Consider the following 22219-nt stretch of genomic DNA (forward strand, 5'->3'; position numbering starts at 1 on the left):
GGGGAAAATACTATTTTACTTGTGACTAAAATTTGCACAGTCCCCAGAAGTACCTTGGGGGTGGGAAAAGGGGGGCTTGTAAGAAACCTTATATTTTCTATGCTTGCAACATTATCAGACTTTACAGTGTTCAAAAATCCTGAAGTCAGCACAAATAGAGCCTATAAATCTTGTTTCACTGCTGCTGCCATTTACTTTGCCTAAACTACAGAGTAGGTAAAAGCTGGTGGGTTCTGTTGCAGCACCAAGTTTGTTCAGGTAGTCCTTGAGATTAGTGGTGTCTGCCTGCAGATCTGGTGTAAGAGCTCTTCCATTTCACAGCATACAGGAAAACAAAGGGCAAAGCATAAAGCAAGCCAAGGGCAAATATGTAAACCATGTACCCCATTTCCACAGTTCCCTGAATCTCCACATAGGAATAAAGGCTACAGTTACTTGCAACATACCTCTGTTGGTGTCTGCTGTGACTTTTTTTCTGATTTTGGTAGGTCTTTACTTCCTCTCCTCTTCAGTGATTGCTGCAATTACAACAAAAGGACATGGACTGCATTTTTCTAAAGGTATACTAAAGATGTACATAATTTGTATATCATTAATTTTAAAAGAGAGCAAATCAAATGCAACTATAAAGGAATTAATTTCTTGTAATTTTTGAGATACTAAATACAGAGGAAAGATGCCATAACCCAAAAAATAAAACAGCAATAGCACACAAATAAGGTTTTAGTTTAATCAGTCTGTCACCTTTTTTATTCAACACATTTTGAGACTAGTGCATTAGGAATGCTTAACACACGACAAGAATGGTAAGAAAACGGGCATCCCTAGTGGCAACTTACAGATGGGAAAGCTGAGACAAGCAGTGAAACCCAGCTCCCCCATTTCATATTAACCCTGGTGGGGCCAGGGCACTTTAAAAAAGCCAAAAGAAAGTCTTAGACTTCGTGGCAGGACAGCTACACAAGACAGTGTCACTGAGATCTGTAGCTGACTCCAGCACACCTTTCTCTCTGTCCCACCCTCAGGCTTCAAGCTTGCAGTGCACTGCAGTCACACTTCCCTAAGTGTACACTAGGGACAAACTCACACATAGCTCTGCTCACTAGGTTTGTTCTGTTTTCAGATCATATTCAAGTAAATGCCATTTAAAACTGCTTGGACCACAAAATTCTAAAGAGAAACAAATCATACCGGCTCAAGAACAGAAACACACCAAACACACAAACACAGGTCTGCACCACCATATGAGTGAGATTCTTTGGTGTCCTCTCATCTGCTATGTAGACCAAGAGAGTAGAAATGAAACTCCTGCTTTCAGGATGCAGGATGCACTGGGATTGAAGCCAGCTAGTGTATCCAGCAAAAATCTTGAAGCTGCTGACATTCTAAAGCTTTGTTATGGAAAAGCAGCCGCAGTGGAAAACAAGTGCCACCATCCCACTGGCAACACTCAATACTGATCATCAAGAAAACAGCAGCAGGAGAAAGGCACACGAATGAGAGAATATGTTAATACATAACACCCCACTTGCAGCTGTTCAGTTTTGTGTTCCCCAGGTAAACTGTAGGCCCCAAGGCAGGACAGTGATAACCAACACCATCTCCTTCTGAGACTGTGAGGTTGGTAGAAACATCCTGTGAGAAACTGTCTTCCCTGCACCAGCCAGGGGAGAATCCATCTCCATCTAAAAGTTGTCCAGTTCCACAGACTGGGAATTAAAATATGTTCATAATCCTCAAGAAACAGAGTACAGTGGGTGGGTATGCTGCACAAAAAAATCCTGTGCACCATTTGCCTTCTGGTACTAATCATCCTCTTTCTTCTGCAGATCAAACCTATTAAAAATTCCTACACTCATGGACTGCTCACTAAAAAGGAAAAGTTGATGCCATAGAAAAACTCACACGTAAATCAAATTTTTACGTCTCTTGCGGAAACATTGAATGCTCTCAGTAGACCAAACAATAAAACAAATCAAAGATCATAGCTAGATAGCTGTAAAACACAGGCTTCTAATGGAATCCAGAAAAGACATGAAAATAGTTCAATTAACTCATTTATCCCTTTCAGTATAAACCCAGCAACTTTGGAATCCAGTCTACAAACAAAATGGTTCTTTTCCAGAGTCACCCACAAGTTATCCTGTTATAGAAATGGTACATGGATTTTTGAAAGGGTTGCTTTGTTGTTTTCTTTTAGAATTGGCAAGTTTATAAAGCCCTAAACTTCCAAAGGAGCAGGTTCCTCTTCTCTGTTACCATTAATCATACTACTATGTATCGTCACTTTGAAAAAATCCTTTTCAAATCAGTTTACACTGCAAACTTTTCCTTGCCCTGAATTTATGCCAATACCACCCACTGATAATAATAGTATTGAATAAATAAATAAATAAATAAATAAATAAATAAATAAATAAATAAATAAATAAGCTATATCTAAACTATATTTCTGCTTTATTACCTAAGTGCCTTTCGTTCACCTTGTTCAACTCAGCATCTCTCCAGAAATAATGAAGTTCTGGAATGCTGAGCTGAAACTTCTTTTGCATTCTATGACTATTCAGAAGATAAGGGATAAAGTATTTTTCTAGGTTTGATGTGAAACAAACCTCCCCTGTTTTTCTCCTTTCTTGCTCTTTTTTTTTTTTTTTTTTTGTTTGTGTTCCTTTTAGTAGTCAGGATAGCAACATTCTAATTACAACAGTTGTGGTGTGGCTATGTAATGATTAGGCACTACTTTTTATTCTGCTCTACTTGAATTACAACCAGTTCTCCAGAGCTTGTATTGTTCACCAACAAAATCCCAGCATTTAGCAAATATTTTATAGCAGAAAGCAATGAAGAACATGCACAATTCAATTAGCAGGATGATGTGGGTAAGCAGATTAGGCCCAGCTGGAATTGGTATGATCTCTTTTCATATGAAAAACACCATGAGACCATTTCTGATCACTAGAGGTTAAGATCTCACACATCTCAGCTGACAGAAAATATCCTCAGTGTCCTACAACGTCACGTCAGGGTACTGAGGCAATGGAAATATCACACTAAACAAAGAATGCCACACATCAAGAAGTATATTCTGCTATAAATATTTATAGTAAAAATTACATTTTTGCTATAAATACTAAATTTTTGAGACCTTCTTCCACATGTGCATTTCACAATTTACAGTGACTACTCTATCAGTTCTCTCAAGCCTTGTACTACTGCAGTCTTCCCGTTCAATTTTCAACATGAAAAAATTATTGCTGCTAATGAAATAAGCAATGAAATTCATCACAGCAAAATGGAAAAAAGAAAAAAATGTTCAAACTAACATATGGCAGAATGAAAAAATAGCAACTACAACTCCTGCATGCAAATCTTCATACTAAACTGAGACTGGACATTTGTCTGCACATTGTTTGTCACTAAAAGCCACCTCCGCTGCTTTCTTGACCGTAGCAAAAAATCTGCCCTTCATATGCTAGAATTGTTGTTGTGAAGGAGAGTTTGTAGGCTCTGATAATTTTTTTTCCATATAATTAAAACCCATCCTATTCAGAATTGTCCACAGGTAGGATAAGACTGCAGATGAGGTTTGTATTAGATGCTAACCAGATCACGCGCAAAGGGCAATTCTGCTGAGGTGCTCAGCAGCATCAATTCTCCAGTGACCTTCACTGGAGTTTATCCAATGTCTTGCTGGAGATGCTAAGTGCTTCTCAAGAAGCCATAATCCTTCTCTTGCCAGCCCTAAACTGCAAGCCAAATGTGCAGCCCTAACATCACCTGTCATGCTCAGTGCTTCTCAGGTGGAAAGAGACCTGAAATTGACTCAGAGAATAACACAATACAGAGATAATTTCATCACGCTCTACTGAGTAGTAAAACTATAAAATGAACTCAGATTCTTCCTGCCTTATTCTAAGTTACATAAATATCTCAGCAATTAATAAAGAATCCTTAAGCCAAACCTACCAAGATTTTTCAAGATACTTAGATTTGATTATTTCAAGCCTGATCTAGGGGTATCTAAGTCACGGTAGGCAACCATGGGAGGAATTCCTGACACATCAAGGGATTTATGCCTGCAGAGACCCCATAACAGCCTTTATCCCTCATCACAGAAAGGGGCAAAAGGTGTGCAGCTCCTTGAATCTCCACAGCTACCACAAACCTCATCTGCACAAAACTGTGCTGTACTTGGCTATGGTAAGTTGACTCCCAACTTCTGTGACACATCTGCAGTGCTTTTGAAAATCAGAGTAAACCCAACACTTTACAATCTTGAAAAGCTGATAACACTGAACATTTTTTGGGCTGGACAAACTTGCCTCTTTGTGGCACATGGTGACTATGAGCAGGGAAATGTAAATTTGCCCTAAGCCTCTCTCTGCATTTTCCCTTTAATCAATATGGCTGTATAACTTATGGAACTGGATGAAATCAGACATAACACAGAGTTTTTGGTTTTCTGCCACTGGGTCTAATGTAATAAAAACTAAATTGACACTATCTGTGTTGGCAAATTGAAAATTTATATTCTCCAACAACAAAACAAAAAAAATCTTTGTTTTTAAAATGTGTTGTTTATTCTGCAAGTCTTAGTGCAATTTGCCAGCAATTTGCCTGCTCAAGACCCTGGTTTTGTCTGTTATTAGCACAAGCACACAGAATGATACAATATTTTATTCCTTCCAACACCATTCAAAAGCAGGAGTCTTGAATATTTTTGTATGCTACTTGCTTGCAAAATTAAACCACAAATGAAAAACCAGAGGATAACTGAGATGCAAAAAGCACAGCCTACCTGTTCACAAAGGAAACACTAAGCATATCCCTATTAGCTGTACCAACACTCTCTTCATATTTAAACTGGCTTATTTCAAAAACACTGCTGAGGAGCAATACAAAATGAAAACAATGTTTACTGCTTCATTAGAGAAAGAAAAATAGTTCTGATGTAATTGAATGACTTCATATTATAGAAAAGAGGAGCTGACCTCCAATATTTGTATTATTTCATTTGCGTGTTTTTAGGAGTTATCTCAGTTATCACTTTAAGATCCTTTATTATTATGTATTTATCAATTAAATAAGAAAAAATACAAAAGAAGGGAAAAATATATGCAATATTTGCACTTTATTTAGAGAAATGTTTTGCAGTTTCAACTAAAGCCACATTGTTAGAGCATATGATAGTAACTATTATGGTATAACTAGGTAAAAGCATTCTTTGCAGTGCATAACTGAAGCAGCATATTTATGCTTCCATGACATTTGCTTCCTTCTTTTCCTTATTCAAAAAAAATGACAGTAGATTAAAACTGCCTTTTCAAAGCTCTCACAACATCCTGGTCAAATAGCCATCCAAACTGATACTTTGCTTTCTGTGATTACACACTCCTTCAACCGCCAGGCTATCACAAAACAGTGAAAGCAATTTCTCTGAAGAGGAAGATGTCTTCTGCCATTTGAACCTTTCAAAACATGGAAGAGCTAGACATGGTTATTTCCCCAATGCTATCCAGCTAGACTTTGTTATAGGTGCAGAAATCACAACCATCTTATGCTTGGCTCCCTAATCCTGAAATGCAAAAGAAGATCTCAGAACATCACGAATATTTTGAAGGTCAAGTGCAGGAATAAATTATTGTACTGCATACTGATGCTAGTTAAACTTTTTCTAGGGCTTCCTAAGTTGGTGTTTATTTGCCATGTCTGCTATTTGTCTATTCTGAGAGAAGAGATTCAGTCTTTTTGACAGGGTTTGCACAAAGCCTAGTATAATGCACTGCTCCAGCCTTTATCTGGGACTGACAGCATGACAGAAAGCACGTCAACATAGTTAAAACCACTACCACATAACAGTAGCAATATTCACAGGCACAGATATGTATATAGCAATTATAGATTAAATACATAAGACATTTCATCAAATATAAAGAGTTTTTTCTCACACCTAGTACCACATGCATAGTTTTTTAGTCTTCTTAGAAGGATATCTCAGAAGAGATTCCAAATTGATTTTCATGAGGACGGGAAAGTGCCAGCAACCAGATGAGGTTCATTGCCTTGGTTGCACAAATACATATATATTAATCAAAGGGTAGTTACAATATCCCAACAAAAAAGGTTTGTGTCAAAAATGAACAGCAGTGAGAAGGAAAATAAGAATGATTCTGTATGTAGTGCGTACCTCTACACTGCTCATTGCAAATGTACAGAGAAGGCAGTTCTGCAAAGCTGTGGGCTGACCACACATGTCCATTGGTGTCCATGCTCATTTGATACTCAAGAGTTGCATTAAGTGCACAGACAGCACTTACAATCCCTCGCCTGGATTCACAGGGTGGGACAGCATCCAACAGGGGCACATCCAGGTGCATCTGTCGGTGCACAGCAGAGAAAGGAGCTTTGAAGCTCACCCTCTGAGACTGTGCCCTTCTGACAACTTCCACTTACAGGAACATCTCACCAAAAAAACAGATCTTGGAGTTCATTTGAAAGGATGCAAAAATTGAAGATGAATTCTTCTGTTACTATTGGTCTCTCCTTTTGTCTGTGTTTACTTGGGGAAGTGCTTTTGTAAAGCTAACTCTTTTTAAATTGGCTGAAAAGCATTTTCTGTAATATAACATATGGGGAAGTTTCAGAGGTAAGGAAAGTTTGTTCATTGAATACAGAGGATCAGACTGCAGTGCTCTGAAGTTACGCCACTGCGATCCAGCCACAAACTAAACACATTTTGATGAGCAGCTCATGTAAAGTAGGTGCTCTAGAAAAAATAAACCACAGAGACTAAGAGTGAAATGGAAGGAAGGTGTATTCTAAGTTGGGACAGCCCCACACCTACTTTTCTCACTCTGATTATGTCTGATTTGACATAACCTAAGCTTGCATCCAATACTTTTCCTGTTATTTCAACAATGGATGGAGATGAGGGAGAGGAAGACACTGCAGCCCTGGCTAGAGCAGAGTGTCCAGCTGCTTCACTAACTTCAAGAAGGTCATAAGATCTGACACTTGATCCCCATGTCCTGTCCTCCTAAATAATGACTCTTCCCCCTAACTGAAACTTGCACAGGTTCTTATGGGAAATGCTTACTCCCAGCAAGGAGATGGGCTGTGACTCTTAGGCTGACTTAAAACCTTAATGTAGAGGTTGACCTAAAACTATTATGTTCCCTTTGCTAGAAATGTGAAAATCTCATTCTGAAAAGAAGCTTGACAGTCTTCCACTCATTATAAATATTTGATCACTGGAACGTATTTTTAATTAGCTATCATGAACAAATATTTGACTCTTCAGCATTTATCATAAATGTCACTGAACCAGCAAATCACCTGCAAATTAATACCACAGCAGCCCTAATGGGGTTATGCAAGAATCAATTCTAGGTCCTACTCTAATTAACATTTTTTCTTACTAACTGGAAAGAAGACCCATGAAATAACATTGGATAAAGATTGCAGGGTAAAGGTTGGAGAAACACTAAATATTGAAAAGGAAGGTCACTGATACAAACCTCAGTGCTATCTAATAAAATCGGTTTTAATATTACTAAATATGAAGATACATACGTATCAAGGAATAAAAGCTATGCTAAGACAACAGGAGAACTGCCTAGAGAAAAGAGAAGGTCTCTTGAAAAAGCCACACCTCAAAAAAAATCCTGCAGGGTCATAGACAATAATCAGCTGACACTATATCAAGGTGCAATTTTGTGACCAAAATGTTTATTAATATGGGATGCCGATTTCAAAACTGAGGCTCGGTGTGCAGTAACTAGAGAGGGTGTGCTTATCCACAGAATCAAACCTGCCTCGGGCAACTGGAAAATTTCACTTCCAAGCAGTGTCTGCCTTTCTCCTTTGAGAGAGGTCAGATTCCTAACCTAGATTAAATCCTGAGTTTTCACATGGGTAAATGATATCAACCCTACGCATGAAGATTTTAAACAAAGGAAAAAACAAACACCAAAACATCGATGCCGGACTCTTGAATTTAGTGAGACAGAAAGAAAGTGTTTCCTGCCTGGTAGCAACTGTCAGCAAATTCAGATGAGAAGGGAGATGCAAATTTTTACCTGTTCCAGGGACAGTTCATGAAGACTGTGGTAGACTGTTCTCAGCTGTTAATTTTTAGCACAGACCAGCACCCTTTCTTAAAAGTAGGCACCAACTTGAATAAAATAGCTGGGGTATTTTATGACCTGTGTTATTCAGAAGACCAGACTGGTTTACTGTATAAGATAGCTCTGTCCTCATAATTTCTGAACACATGAAACTTGACCAAAATTTGGAAACTGAGCAACAATACTCCTAGAAGCCCAACACAAAAAAAATAAACCTCTGCATGTATTTATATGTATCAGCAAGGCAATATTCTATTTCAAAAGTCGTTCTGGAGGACTGTTACTGGTGCTTCTAATTAATCATTTAATCAAAGATTTAAACTGCTAGCATCTGTACATTTAAAATAATTTAGACCAGCCTGTAATTTAAAAGACTGCTGATAATCAGGGCAGTTGGATGTCATCATCAGTCATGCTTTGCAGGGAGGTAGAGTCCTCTCATTACAGACAACACTGGGAACAGATGGAAACAGATGTATGGCAAAGACCTTCTAAGTGCAAGTACTCATCTGTGACCTAAGCAAAGGGCTTTGCTGTTATCCTAACCTGGATTCACTGCTAAGCTAGCCAAAGTCAATTAAAACAATCATGCAACCAGGATCAAGCAAAGCAAAACAGACTTGATACCTGCAGGTTTTATTCTACACATCTTGATATATGCAGTTGTTAATACTAGCAGTGAGGGGGGAAGGGGGGAAATCACATCATATGTCAAAAAATCTAAGCAGAAACAAGCACTTCAAAAAAGTACACCTGCACAGCTAAGAGGTTAATCTATTCCCTTTAACTTCAAAATAAGAAATGCAATACTTGGAACTCTTAGCCACGGAACATTTTCAAAATCTGAATTTCTCTAATGCCAGGAGGTTGCATTTCTTGATACTAAGAACACTGAAGTAAGTGAAAAAAACCCAAAACAACAAACAACCCAAAACATCAAAAGCCTGGTGCTCTTGTTCCTGGCTAACATTGATTCCACATGATGCAGAAGAGCGGCTGAGCTGATCCCAGAACCCAGCACACCTATAGCTGGGTATTCTCCTGTCAAGTGACACATATTACAGCACATAGCTATAAATGTGTGTGAATGAGAGGGTCTAAAAGATGAGAGGGTCTAAAAGAAGAGGGTGAGAACATACCATTCTGGCCCCTAAAGTGTCATATTCTTCCAGGGCAGTGCAGAGGTAAAGCACAGCCAGCACACTGCCAGTTTATGAAGAATCAGCTGGCTGCCTTGAACAATAGCCCACAGAAGCCATTTGCTGGGCAGTGTTCCCCACCCCTGGATGTGTACAATACTTCCCTTGTCTCACTTTGTTCCTCCTGCCCCGCTCCCGCCCTGCCCGTGAGGTGTGTGCCGGATGGAGAGCTCAGCGCGGCGCACACAGACACACACTGCACAGCTGTATGACACAGAACACCAGCAGAGGCACAAACCTCTGGGCAATCTCAGTGGCACTGGGAACATGCCCTCCTCGGTAGCATGTACCTGCCTCAGATCTCCTGCTCCTTTTTGGGAAAAAAGTCTGCTTGGACAAACGCTGAGCTCTCCTGTTTAGCGGAAGTAACCTGGAAACCATTTCCTTTCTCCCTATCCAGAAGTGACCTTTTTCTACCCCTCATATCCTCCCCTGCAAAATAGGAAAATAGATTCTGCTTGTTACTAACAAGAACAGATCAGAACAGTTGGGGCTGAAAGAGACCTCTGTTATGACCAGCCCCCACAACTGGCGTCAGCAAAGCACCCTGGCACCTCCACAAATGGACAAATGTTTTGAGTCATTAATCAATTAATAGTCCAGTCTCTCACGACCTCTGAAGATCTAGTCCAGTTCCCCCTGCTCAGAGCACAGACAGCTGAAGCAGGCATCTCAGGGCCCCTGTGAGGTCTTGAATTTCTCCAGAGGTGGAATCTCCTTCCTCTCTAGGCAATGAGTTCACTGTTGAGCACCTTCACACTAAAGTTTGTTCTTGTCCTGCCACTGAACACCACTGAAAAGAGTCTGCCTCCTTCTTCTTTCCATCCTATCAGTTATTTCATAGAAACACAGATCTGGGGCCTCCCCAGACACTCTGCCCCCAGGCCCAGGAGCCCCATTCCAGCTAAGCCCATGCTTCAGCTCCTGCTTGAGCTGTGTGAGATGCAGCGAGTCTGTCATTAGCTCCCCACAGTTGCTCCCGTAACCAGTCACGGACTTTGTTGATACACCTGTGCACTGGTTTTCCAGCTGAACCTTAGACCTGATTCATCACCTTGAACCTGACTGATAATCTGGACTTCATAACCTTTCCCTTCAAAGTGAACTGCAGGCAAACACAAGTGACATTATAAAGAACTGGCAGCAAAACATTAAGTTGGGTTGATTTTTGGGGGGATTGAGTGGGGCTGAGAGCAGGGAGCAGGACATGGGAAGATAGCTTTAAAGGAGAAGGACCAAACTCCACCAAAAGGCTGGAGTACCATACTACCTCTTTTGCATCCTGCTATGTGCCATTAGGATACTAGCTAACAAGGAGTTAACTAGTTATCACTTCTCCTCCAGGCCCTGCATACTAGTCAGAGCAGCACACAAGGAAGCTATGCTTGCTTCACTAGGCTTTTCTGATTCTGTACCTACTGGATAATTTATGCCAGCCACCTAAATTCTCAGAACCATTATTCTGAAAAAAGTGATTAATAATTACTACTGAATAGTAAATTTAGAAATTCTTGTGATAACTTTATTGTACATATCTCTGCTGTCCATGTTCCATTTGAGGCCGTGCCAATTTGTTTCACCTGTTTTTACACTGGAAACTGCACTGAGGTCACACCCTGAGGGCCCATGACATGTTCCAGAACAGCCATCTGTACTGTGACAGGACAAGGTTCCCTTCCTTGCACCGACAGCTGAGTTCAGCCAAAATGCAGAGCAGCACGTACCTCCATGGTGCTACTTCCTATTTACTCTCCTAAAGCCAGGACAAACTACCTACAGCTGTGAGGCTCTGCCAAACTCCTGTCAGGAGCATCTGAAGGATGCAGTGGGAAATTCCATGTGCAGAATAACTGAAAAATCTATCAGGCTGCAGAGTTCTCTGGAGGTTTTTGAAACTGTAGATTTGCTAGAACATCCAGAGAATGTAGACAGAAAATTCTTTCATGTGGGGTTTCTGAAAAGCTCAGTTTAATACTATGAGAAAGAGCCCTGAAACCAGAAATGACCACACACACTAAACAATAACAGAGCGATGGCAACTTTTTTTTCAATCTAAAACAGGCTCATTTTTGACCTGTATCAGCACATTGCAAATGCTCTGTTATTCAGCTGTTTCTTCTAAGGGACAGGTGCACTGAAGCAGAACTAAATACAGTGGTATAAGAGACAGAAAGCATGTATAACTATTATTCATCAAAGCCTTGGTGGGACTTCCAGTAATACATTTGGTGTACATTGATTCCATACAGAAACATGTATCTAGACCTTTGGTTCAGCACCTAGAAAATGACTCTGTTCTGCCTCTGTAAAGCCTTCCAAGTAATAGAAAGAAATTTTGACAAGTCATATGGATTTCCTCTAAATCTAGATAATCCTAGCCTACATCTATTTTCCCATTCATGTTTTTGTACCAGTACAAAGATACTGAATTTGCCCTCCCTATTGTGCAATCTCTTTCTTTAAGATCTAAAGTAATCACACATAGTGTCTTACAACAAAAAATAAATTTTCCACATGCCAAAAAATGAAAAAACAGCAAAAATAAAATGTGAGCTGGAACTTCAAAAGTAAAATGTATTATTAAAAAAAAAATAAAAATAAAACAACAAAACCAACTTAGGTGAAACCACAACAAAAGAACCAGGGTGGATTATATGCTGTCTCTGATACTGTGAAAAGCAACATAATAGAGCTATTTAAGAATCACCTAAACAAGGGAGCTCATTTTTACACTTTTAAGTGACCTGGTAACTTGTTGTTTCAATTGAGCAGTCAAGTTGGTACTCTTATGTCTAAAGTGCATATAGGGACGCTTGAATGTCCATTTGAGTAAAGCAATTGGGAAGTACAAAAATAAAAACTTTTTTCTGTGACTGAGGACCATTAAGGAGCCCTCTAATATTGTATTTCCCAGACTTTCCTCCATTTGTTAATGTGCTATTGTATTTTGGCAGCCTTAGTGAAGTCAGCAGTGAGGCTGTCTACTCAGCAGAGATAAAAAAGCCTTTCTTTCTCTGTTATATCTTGAGGAAGTCATACTCTAAAAGTCTGTATTAAGAGAAATACATCTTTTACTGCCTGCTCTATGGTGAGTTGATGCTCACAGACCATTTTCTGTGATAACCAGTTACCATCTACCACCTGATCCACAGTTCCCACTCTGTCCATTACTTCCATGGACAACCGGGCATGCCAAGCGATTGCCCCTTGCCAAGTAATTCCCAGCAGCAGCAAATCACATGGCAGCAACAGACTGGACCTGCTGTTCTGCACCTCGTTTGCCATCTCATCTGGCTCCACACCAAGTCAGAGAACCTTTGCCTAGTGTTTGCACTCGTAAATGAAATGGTCAGAGAGTGTTCTCAGGACCCAATGCCAACTGGCTCTTCGCAATTCAGTCTCCTTTCAGCTGTGATGACAATACAGCCGAACTTCCCTACAGCTTCCTTTCAAACAAACAGGAACACATCCAAATTGTCAATCAGTAACAAGCTCTGACCCAGGCTAGATCCCAAATCATGCCCAAGCACTGAAGCAGTGGCAGCTGACCCAGGTCAAAACCATCTAAGGGACATGTTAGCAACTGCTTGTTCAGTGTGGGGGCCCTTCCTTAGCCTGATTTGCTTTACATATATAGTTTTTGACTGCTGGAAGCGATCCTGTAGCAAAAAAACAACTTTGAAAAGAATGATCCAAGCAAAAAAAAAAAGGTTTCAGCCACTTGAGACCAGAATGTTGGGACTGATATCCTTTCTGTAAAACATAGTTTCTATGTGTTTGGAAGCTCAGGTTTTATTCTATGCTTCCATTCTAGTTAGGTTTTTTGGGTTTTTTTAAAGATGGTCATTTCTTTTTTTTTTTTTCTTTAGAATACAGAAAGTAAGAGTCTCTTACTGCAAAGAGACTCTAATTTTACTTGGAAACTGTATATAAAATCAGTAACTCCTTTGACAAGAGAGCATGCAAATCTAAGGCTACCTACCACAGAGATGAAGGAAACTAAAATAAGATTCTGATGCAAGGAAGGAACTCTCACATCCCCATGAAATAAGAGTAGCAGCATTATGTTTACAGATTCAAAAGAGCTGATTAGTCTTTATTTTGTGATGGCTAAATTAGTTTCTGTTTTAAACCTAAACCTTCTTTTCTACTACAGCTGCCACTCCTTCATTATTACTTCTTAATCAGCCATCAATCTTGCCACTTCTTTTACACACCCTTGTCAATTTCAGACCATTCCGTAGAAATTTACAAAGCAGCACACTAACTTCAATGACTGAAAAATATCCCTTCCAGGTATCTTTACTCACAAAATCTCTTCACAGTAAGATTTTTATGGATCTTTATTCCTTTGAAATCATTCCCTATTTATTACCTATGTTTTGGAGCACATTATTATTGACCTTTAGGCTGTTTATATTCAGTTTTGAGTAACTCTCTTGAATCAAATGGGTCATGAGAATTGCTGATGGCTGATAGATAATTGAATCTAAGTTTACAAAGTTTAAGCATCAGTTGCTTCTCAAATGCACTTTTTTTTCCCCTGCTTATGGCATGACATTTTCAGAGAATTATTACAACAGATTCTGTTACACAGATTATAATTTCTTTCTCCATTAAGATGCTTTTCTCATATTCAAAGAACAAAACCGAAGCAAACCCTGCTTATCCCAGTCCCTGTGAAATGGCAGTGTGCTCTGAGCAAGCATGTCAGAATGACACCCTCACAGGTTATGAATAGCATCCCTGCTGAGTGCTGTTTTTAAAGGAACAAAATACTTGGGCAAGACACCAAAGGTAATAGAACACCACACATGCAAGTCTGACTGTGGGTTACACATCTGCTGGGATGTGGTGCTCAGAAATCACTGAGCTGAAGATAGAGGATTTTATCTCTTTTTCCTGTACAAACCCAGGCAGACATTTGTTTCTCATCTCTTTTTGAAAAGTCTTATAATTATCCTGTTGTTCTCTCCATCAAAACAAGTTGCCTTTTTTTGAGACAACAAACCAAAATTCCAGATGACAGAAACCCTCTGCTTAAAGGTACTGTTGGTGCAAGTGTTGCTGATAGACTTAGTACTGGATATTCCAAAAGACACAGGAAGGAACTGGTCTTGTGAGAGCCCTATTAAATCCTCCCCTGCTGCCATCTGGTGCCAGGAGCAAGTAAATTACTGTAACTCTCCAAAGAGTTCACTTACTGCACTGAGCCTGTGAGGATGAGCAGCTACAGCAGCCTCTCATCTCACTCTGCTTAACCCTGCTCCCTCCATTACTAGCTGTTTGAAATGAGGCTCTAACTCTGAAGAAAAATGAAAATATGAGTGCCTGGGAGACAGCATGATGGAGGAGACTTAAACTTTCTCTTTCAAACCAGAACATCATCTCCAGTGATTCATATGCATGCAGCACAGGCAACAAACAGAAGCTAGAAACCCATGGACATCCACATAGTTATGACCTTGCTGGAATCACAGAGACCTGTCAGGATAGTTCACATGCATGGAGTGCAGCAATGGATTGATGAAAACTCCAAAGGTGAGGAAGAAGGGTTTGGCTCTACACAAAAGAGCAGCTCAATTGCATTTGGTGCTGCCCTGTGACAGGTGATGATGGCCCAGCTGTGAGCTACGGACAACGATCAGAGGACAGAGGAGCACCCTCTGAAGTGTCTCCTCCTGATCATCTGAGGCACGAGGGGAAATAGATGAGGCATTTTTCAGACAACTGGCAGTCACATTTTTGCAATGGATTGAAGACCATTTTTGGCACAGGTGATGGATAAGTCAGCTGTAGCAATTACTTTGCTGGACCTCTTGCAAACAAGGAATCACTGGTCAGAGGTTTGATGGTCAATGGCAGCACTGACTGTGAGATGGTGAAGTTTAAGGTGCTGAGAGAAGGGATCAAGAGGAGTACCAAGTGAGGAAGTTCTGAAAGCTTCCAAATATGTAATGTTACTGGTGGATATGGCTGCCTTGCCTGTTGGAAATGCTGCAAACCACCACTCTTTATGAGAATTGTTTCCAGTTTCTTGCAACCTCATTACATTTTAAGTGTTGCAGATTTTCCACACCAAGCATCTGTCCTGGGATAAGTTACCAACACGCTGAATATTTTGGGAAATTTAAGCAAATTATTCAGCTATTTTTAAGATGATAATATTCTTGTTTGCTCACAGTAAATTATTCTAGCAACTGTTCTCTTGAGACATCCCAATATGTCTGTGCTTCAGACCATTTTTGTGTTTACATACAATGTATACCTCATACTTTCCTAACTCATCAAAAGGATGACATAACCTTCTAGAAATTTTCCATTCCTATATATTACCAGGTAATTATTCATTGGAGCTTACCAGTTTGAATTGCTGAAAATTCAGTATTTATAAATTATCTCACCCTCTCCCACTGCCAGCTATCAATCTGCACGTTTTCTCCAGCTGACAGATTATGTTCCAACTCCAGGGCCAGAAGGCAAAGCCAACTAGTCCTGCAATTGCTGTTCCAAGAGGGCCTGGATAAAGGTGAAGCCAGGCATTAGAACCAGAAACCTTCTTTCAGGTGCTCACAGTGATACAGTTGCTGTTTCCTAGCACAGGGAGTGATCCTCCACTGCTCTCAGTCCAGATGCAAAAATGACAAGCTAAGGCTTGGAAACAAGGAAAGGAACAGAACAAACCAAGGAAGCTGACAGATTTGCATGAGGGGGCGGAGGAACCAAGGAAAGAGTAAAAATTTCACAGCAGATAGAAATTGCAGCTAAGAAATGAGGATAATATATTTGAAGCAGAATAAAAGTAAAATTAACTAGAAAATCTTGAAATCCAGAGAGGAGATTGAACACTCATGAAGAATTGGAAGGATGCAGGGAAGGAAGGAATGGTGGGAGAGAAGGACAAGACTGGGATTTAGAAATCAGAAGACAGCAAAACAGCTAACTACTCTCAGACATAAAAGAAAAAGAGAAAAAGAAAGAAAAGGAGAAAGTGAAAGAGAAAAAATAAAAAGAGAGAAGAGAAAGAAAAGAGAAAGACACAAGATCAAGACTGCGTGAAAGAATCTGGAGAATGTGAGACTTTTTGAGTTATAGAAGAAAAACTTGAAATAAGTGATTGAAGTTAAATGGCAGGAGAAGGGGCTTGAAGAAAGAAAAGGTTAGGAGAAAGAAGAGATACTGGATTTTCATCCTAGAAAAGTGAAGCAAGCTGGTATTGGTGATCAAGGGGACTGGGACAGCATCTTACCAGATCTTTCAGTGTGGGCTTGTTGGTTTGAGGTGTTTTTTGGTTGTTTTTTCTTGTTTTGTTTTGGGGTTTTTTTTTGTTTGGTTTGGTTTTTTTGTTTTCTTTTTGTGTTTTTGGTTTTTTGGGTTTGTTTTTTTCTTTTGTGAGGGTGGGGGGAGGTCGAATTTGGAGCTGTTTGGGGTTTTTTTGTAGCAGCTTTTGTAGTTAAATTTCCAGCTATCCTTCTGATGTCTATGCAGCCTGAATATTCAGAGATGTATAAAGAGCTAATCTGTGCTCAAACAGGGCAGGCAAAGGTTGCAAGAGTAAGCAGAAAAGTGTAATTATGTTCCTGTGGTCTCACAGCAGGCTAATGTCAAAAAAAGGAACAGAATTCAGATTTTTCTTCCCAGCTCCAGTGCCCAGTTCCCCAGATCCCCCTGCCTTCTTCCATTTCCATGCAGTGTATGAACCAGATTGACAAGACAGGCACCACTACAGCAAAACATAGACCCATGTAGGGAGGCATAGACTCCTCTGCCTGCAGTCTGAACTGGAGGGACAAAGACATCTCTGGTCCATGTGCCATGGTTATCACAGGCTCTGTATCTGAACTAAAAGTCTGTGCTCAGAAGAAGAAAATGGTGGCTCGACAGCATCAGCCTAAAGCAGCTGTAAGAACTGAGCTGCCTTGCATCTGCCCAGCTTGGAGCAGCAGCAGAGCAACCCATCCCCATCCAGAGAGACACACTGGGGCAGCACCAGCTGTCAGTTTCTCTGGGTCTGGGTTGAAGGCAATTGAGACAGTATTTCATGTTTGGACTCAAGTGTTTATTATTTCTTATCAGTAAAACAGTCTCACTAATGTGAGTTTGGCAGCTTTTCATTAGAAGGCACAAAGTGGCTAACAATCTCTTGTTACATGGTCTTCTAAGACTAAACTATCCAATTAAGAACTGACACCTAGATTATTTTCCCTTTTAACCCAATAACTGATCTCAAAGAGCCCACAATGTGAACTCTTCTGCCCAATTACAAAATGCAACCCAAATCCATGAAGAAGAAGGAAGAAGCATGGAGAAGAAACCCAGGATGACACTCTCTGCTCTCCATCTTGCTTCCATCCACAACATACTAAAAACCCCAAAACCTAAATTTCTCACAAAGTGATTCACCTACACTACTCGCTATAATCTATTTCACACTTTTGTGGATTCTAGTCTATCTTGAAGTCTAGGAAACTTCCTCCATGAAAGAGGGTCAAAGACAGTGCTCCCTGGGGGTCAGGACATCCCAGAGCAGACAGAGAAATATTCCCAGTACTCTGGGTTTCCACAACACATGCCCCCAAAAAACACGGTGCTTCTTGCCATTGCATGTATGCATTGCATCAAGGATTTATAAAGCCCAGGGTCCAGTACAACTAGCATATTTTCTCCCTATTTCATTTGTCTCACAACAAACCACTGAACTTCAGCTAACCAGGTGTTTGCTACATAGCTACAGCAAATAAATTAATTTTCAGTTCATGATAACAGAAAGATCTACAAGTGTTAGCTAGTCTTTACTTGTTAACAACAAACTAATGAAAGTTAATTAATTAATTAATCAATGAACAACATGTCCATTATTATTAACATGTTAATTTTTTTAATATCTGGAAAATTACATCTAGCTACTGTTGGTTTCTCTTTCCTGCTAGGAAACAATTCCTCTACTTTGTTTTTGGCTTCCCAAAAAGGATTACAGTTGATAGCAACAAATATTAAAGAAGAAATCAGCAGCAGTTGCTACAAATGAAACCAACACAGATTAAAAATCTTGTGTGTCCGTGTGGATATATGCAGGAATAACTTTCCATCAAATAGCTGCAGTTTGGGGGACTGAAAGCAAAAGTAACTGATAGAAAATCTATGCATTGTTGGAATACCTTCCAATTCCTAGATGCTTGCAAGCTTCTGCTGCAATCAACAACAATTTCAAACTTGTTGTGGAATTTATCATAATTTGTTTTTTCCAAAAGCTCCAAATCAAGAAGGCAAACTGCAATTACATCTTTATATAAATGGACAAACACATTCACATGTCTATATTCACCCAAATGTTTACTGGAGAACTCCAGATTTGACTCTAAACCAACACATCTGCTAGCTTTTATCTTTTCTACACGTTTTCAGTCAAGTCTCCATGCTTTCTGAAACAACAGAGAATCCACAAAGAGAGAACTTTGGCTTTGATCCTGCCCTAGAGACTACCTATCAAAACATTATGCTTTCTTTCTTACATTTTCTATTAAGTCATATTTTAATTCTCTGATATCTCACACTGTTCATTATTAAAGAACAAGAAATTTCACATGGCAATGGTACATAAATAGATTTTAAGAATGGAAAGGTTTGGGTTTCTTCAGTATATCTGATGACAAAAGTACAAAAATCAATCATTACATCTCCAAGCATTTTTACTATGTTGTGAAACAAAAATGTTTCTTTGTCTTTAGAGATACTTTCCCATTAATTCTAAGCTCAATAAAGCAAAGATCACAATCCAGACAAAAGGTTTTCCCTGTATTTCAATTTAAGCTGAATAGAACTCCCTTAAGCAGGGGGTTCCATTGGTTATAATGACTGTATTGAAATGAGAAAGGGTTGTAAATCCATGAAATTAGAGGAAAATAACTCACAAACAAACAGAAAATTAACATTACGACTACCTGACAATGACATTTAAAATGCATGAAAACTTCAACTGCCAGAGAAGAAGAAAAATTATTTGTCACGGAAAAATTCTAATGCAGACTGCTTTCAGTTGCTTTCATGTTTTTTTTTGTATTAACATTTGAATAGCTTCCTCACATTTCATAGCTTCCTCAATTTCAATTCTTTAAGATTTACTATTCTTTACAAGCATGTTTCCATGGGTCTCCCAAGTCATGGTATATTTGCAAAGTGCATAGTAATTTGGTTTTGCTTCAAACTTGTTTTTCCTCTGACTTGCACCTCCTCGCCTATCCTCCAACTTCCCCCACGCTGCACTGAAAGTCCTGGCCTGAAAATCAGCACTCACCTGCTGAAAGCAACTCAGCAGCCTATTTGAGATACATAAATCATGTAATAAATAAATAAATAAATAAATAAATAAATAAATAAATAAATAAATAAATCTGTCAATTATGATGACAGATAAGGCAGTTCTCCCTTCTTCAGTATAAGGATGTATTTCTGCCTCTTTGTCCACTCCACCCCTACTATGGTGTCAAGCTTTACTTCACGTTCTCATTCTGGCTCAGTGCCCCCATTCTGTGCCACTGGGAAACATCCATCTGCTTCAGCTTCATGAAAACCATTATTGTCTAACAGAGACCCTAAACATGACACACATCTCTTCTGGAGCCTCCAGCACCCCTTCATTGATACCAACAGCAAAACCAGAAAGGACTAAACACTAAAACCAAAGAAAGGAGTGGAGCACAGTGTGGGAGCAGCAGAATCATAGCTCTGCATAGCAGGGAAGAACCATGATAAGGAGAAAGTGACTAGTGATGAAGACAGGGATGAAGAAGTCCATTAACTGGCTTAATATCAAAGAACAGAAACTATTAAACTGCCCCCAAACATCACTGTAATCTGAAGATGCTTCAAAAAAGCAAGGCAAAAGGATTTTACAGCAGTATAACCTATTAGAGAGAGGGAGGAACCAGAGATGAGAACCTAAAAGAAAGTAGAGTGTGAATGGACAAGAATAACAAAAACTTTGGAGTAAAGCCAATCTTTAAGACAAGGTATAAGGAGAATTACAGAAATTACATGCTCTTATCAAGAGGCTAGTCCAGGAAACCAAGCTCTATTTAATGGCAGTAACCAGAGAAAGCAGGAGGGGGAAGTTTCAGGGAGATGAGGGGAAACGTGACTAAAGCTCAGATTTTTTTCATGCCCTTTTAAAATCAGCAGTTATCTGGGAAAGCAGCAGAAGGTGGAACAAACCACCTGTTTAATCTCTACTAACCTGCTTGAAATTCAGCTTCTGTAAAGAAAAAAATTATAGTATTTTTAATACTACATCACTTAAAGGACTCATTTGCAGTTCCTAAAAATGCCCTAACATAATACAACTCAAAATTTCCTGCCCTTTTTGACAACTAAATATGTCTCTTCTGCTTCATACAAGATCAAAGAAGACACTGGTGTTCCTACCATGGTATATTCCTAAATGTGAAAATTGGGGGCATTAATTGAATTTTAAATCTTGAAGAGGAAACAGGAGAGCTGTTTTAAAAATCTCTTCTGAGAAGTCAGTCAACAGTTTCTCCTTTTACTGCTGCTTTGTTATCTCTGTCAGCCTGGCTAATACTGCTGTAATGCAATTTTCTGCTTACTTAATGGCACAGTATCTTGCATCTATATAATGGCATCTGGAGTAATTTTGAAGATTAATTAGATACAATGAAAAATTATGCTTAGATTGAAAAGCCAGGTAGAGTCTCTCACTTCCCAGTACTCCAAAGAGCATGACAACAAGATGGGGAGGTGGCTAGATCCCCAGTCTCAGTGTGCCTGCTAGTCCCTAGCAGTGGTTAGAAAGGGAAGAACTACTGGGCTTTCTAAAAACCTGCAGGAAACATAATCTGTAAGGATAGATGCCTCTGGCACACTTGAGCACACTTCCTATATGAATATTTATGTAGGTACAACGTATCAAAACCACTGAACTCTTGTTACCACTAATTTCACATTTCCCTCCTAGCAGAGAGAAAAAAAGGCACCACTTGGTTCCTGTTTTTCCTAGAAAACCCCAAATATTTTAGTTTCTTCTCAGCTTCACAACCATTAAGTTGTACTTTAGCACTCCTTGCAACTTTCAACTTTTGACTGCCATATTGTTTGCCCCCAAACCAAATTGTAGAAGAAAAACAGTTCATCAGTAAGAACCTAAGATCTTCAAATAATTGGAGCAGAAGTAAATAGCAATACTAACCTCTTTCATTTTCTCCAGCTCATTCTGTAGTGCTTGTTTGGCAATTTCAACTTCTATAAGCTGCTGTCTTAATTTTTCATTTTCATCTTCTGTTATAGTACGTTTTTCTTCCACATTTTCTAACTCGTGATGAAGTCTCACCGATACATCTTTTGCAACCTAAATGAAATGTTATATCAAAAGAAGGGTTAAAAAAAAAAATTGACTGCTGCAGTGCTTAGTGCCTAAGCAACCATTTTAAAGTTAATTCTGGGTGTTTTGATGGAAGAGGTATGTAAGGAAACAGGTCGACAAGGATACCCACAGACAGAATTCTAAATAATTCCAAATTCAAGCCAATTCCTTCCAAAAAATTATATATTATCCCTATGGACTTCACTGGAAACCACATCAGACATTAAACCCCAACTCCTTCTTAGATTCTGTCACATCAACAGTTAAACAGGACCTTCACTATTTCTGGAGACAGTGCATCATCTATTTTCTCTCAACCACAGCTAGCTTATGCTTTTCAGCGTCCCAAAACACACACCCTTCAAATACCTGACACGCAACTGCATCTAAAAGCAGGGCCCATCTTCTCCAGGCCTTCACTACCTGTGTCTCCCTGTGTCCACAAATGGACACGTGTTTATTTTGACTATGCTAGTTTCTCTCTCCTTGGTGGACAATTAATGAAAATATTTACTACC

The 22219-nt window shown here is 39.4% G+C and overlaps 1 protein-coding gene across 1 annotated transcript in view; it reads right to left on the reverse strand.

The window, feature by feature from the left end:
- The window catches only part of MTCL3 (MTCL family member 3), a gene marked incomplete at both ends in the record, with an annotated part of 28523 nt that overhangs the window by 2058 nt on the left and 4246 nt on the right, over window positions 1-22219 (reverse strand). Inside the window, 2 exons of the mRNA XM_084202582.1 lie at window positions 447-518; window positions 21528-21686. Of these exons, the coding sequence (XP_084058708.1) occupies window positions 447-518; window positions 21528-21686 (231 nt within the window). The remainder of the gene's footprint in view (window positions 1-446; window positions 519-21527; window positions 21687-22219) is intronic.

Source organism: Fringilla coelebs (genome assembly GCF_963513975.1).
Source record: "Fringilla coelebs genome assembly, chromosome: 3".
Classification (NCBI taxonomy): domain Eukaryota; kingdom Metazoa; phylum Chordata; class Aves; order Passeriformes; family Fringillidae; genus Fringilla; species Fringilla coelebs.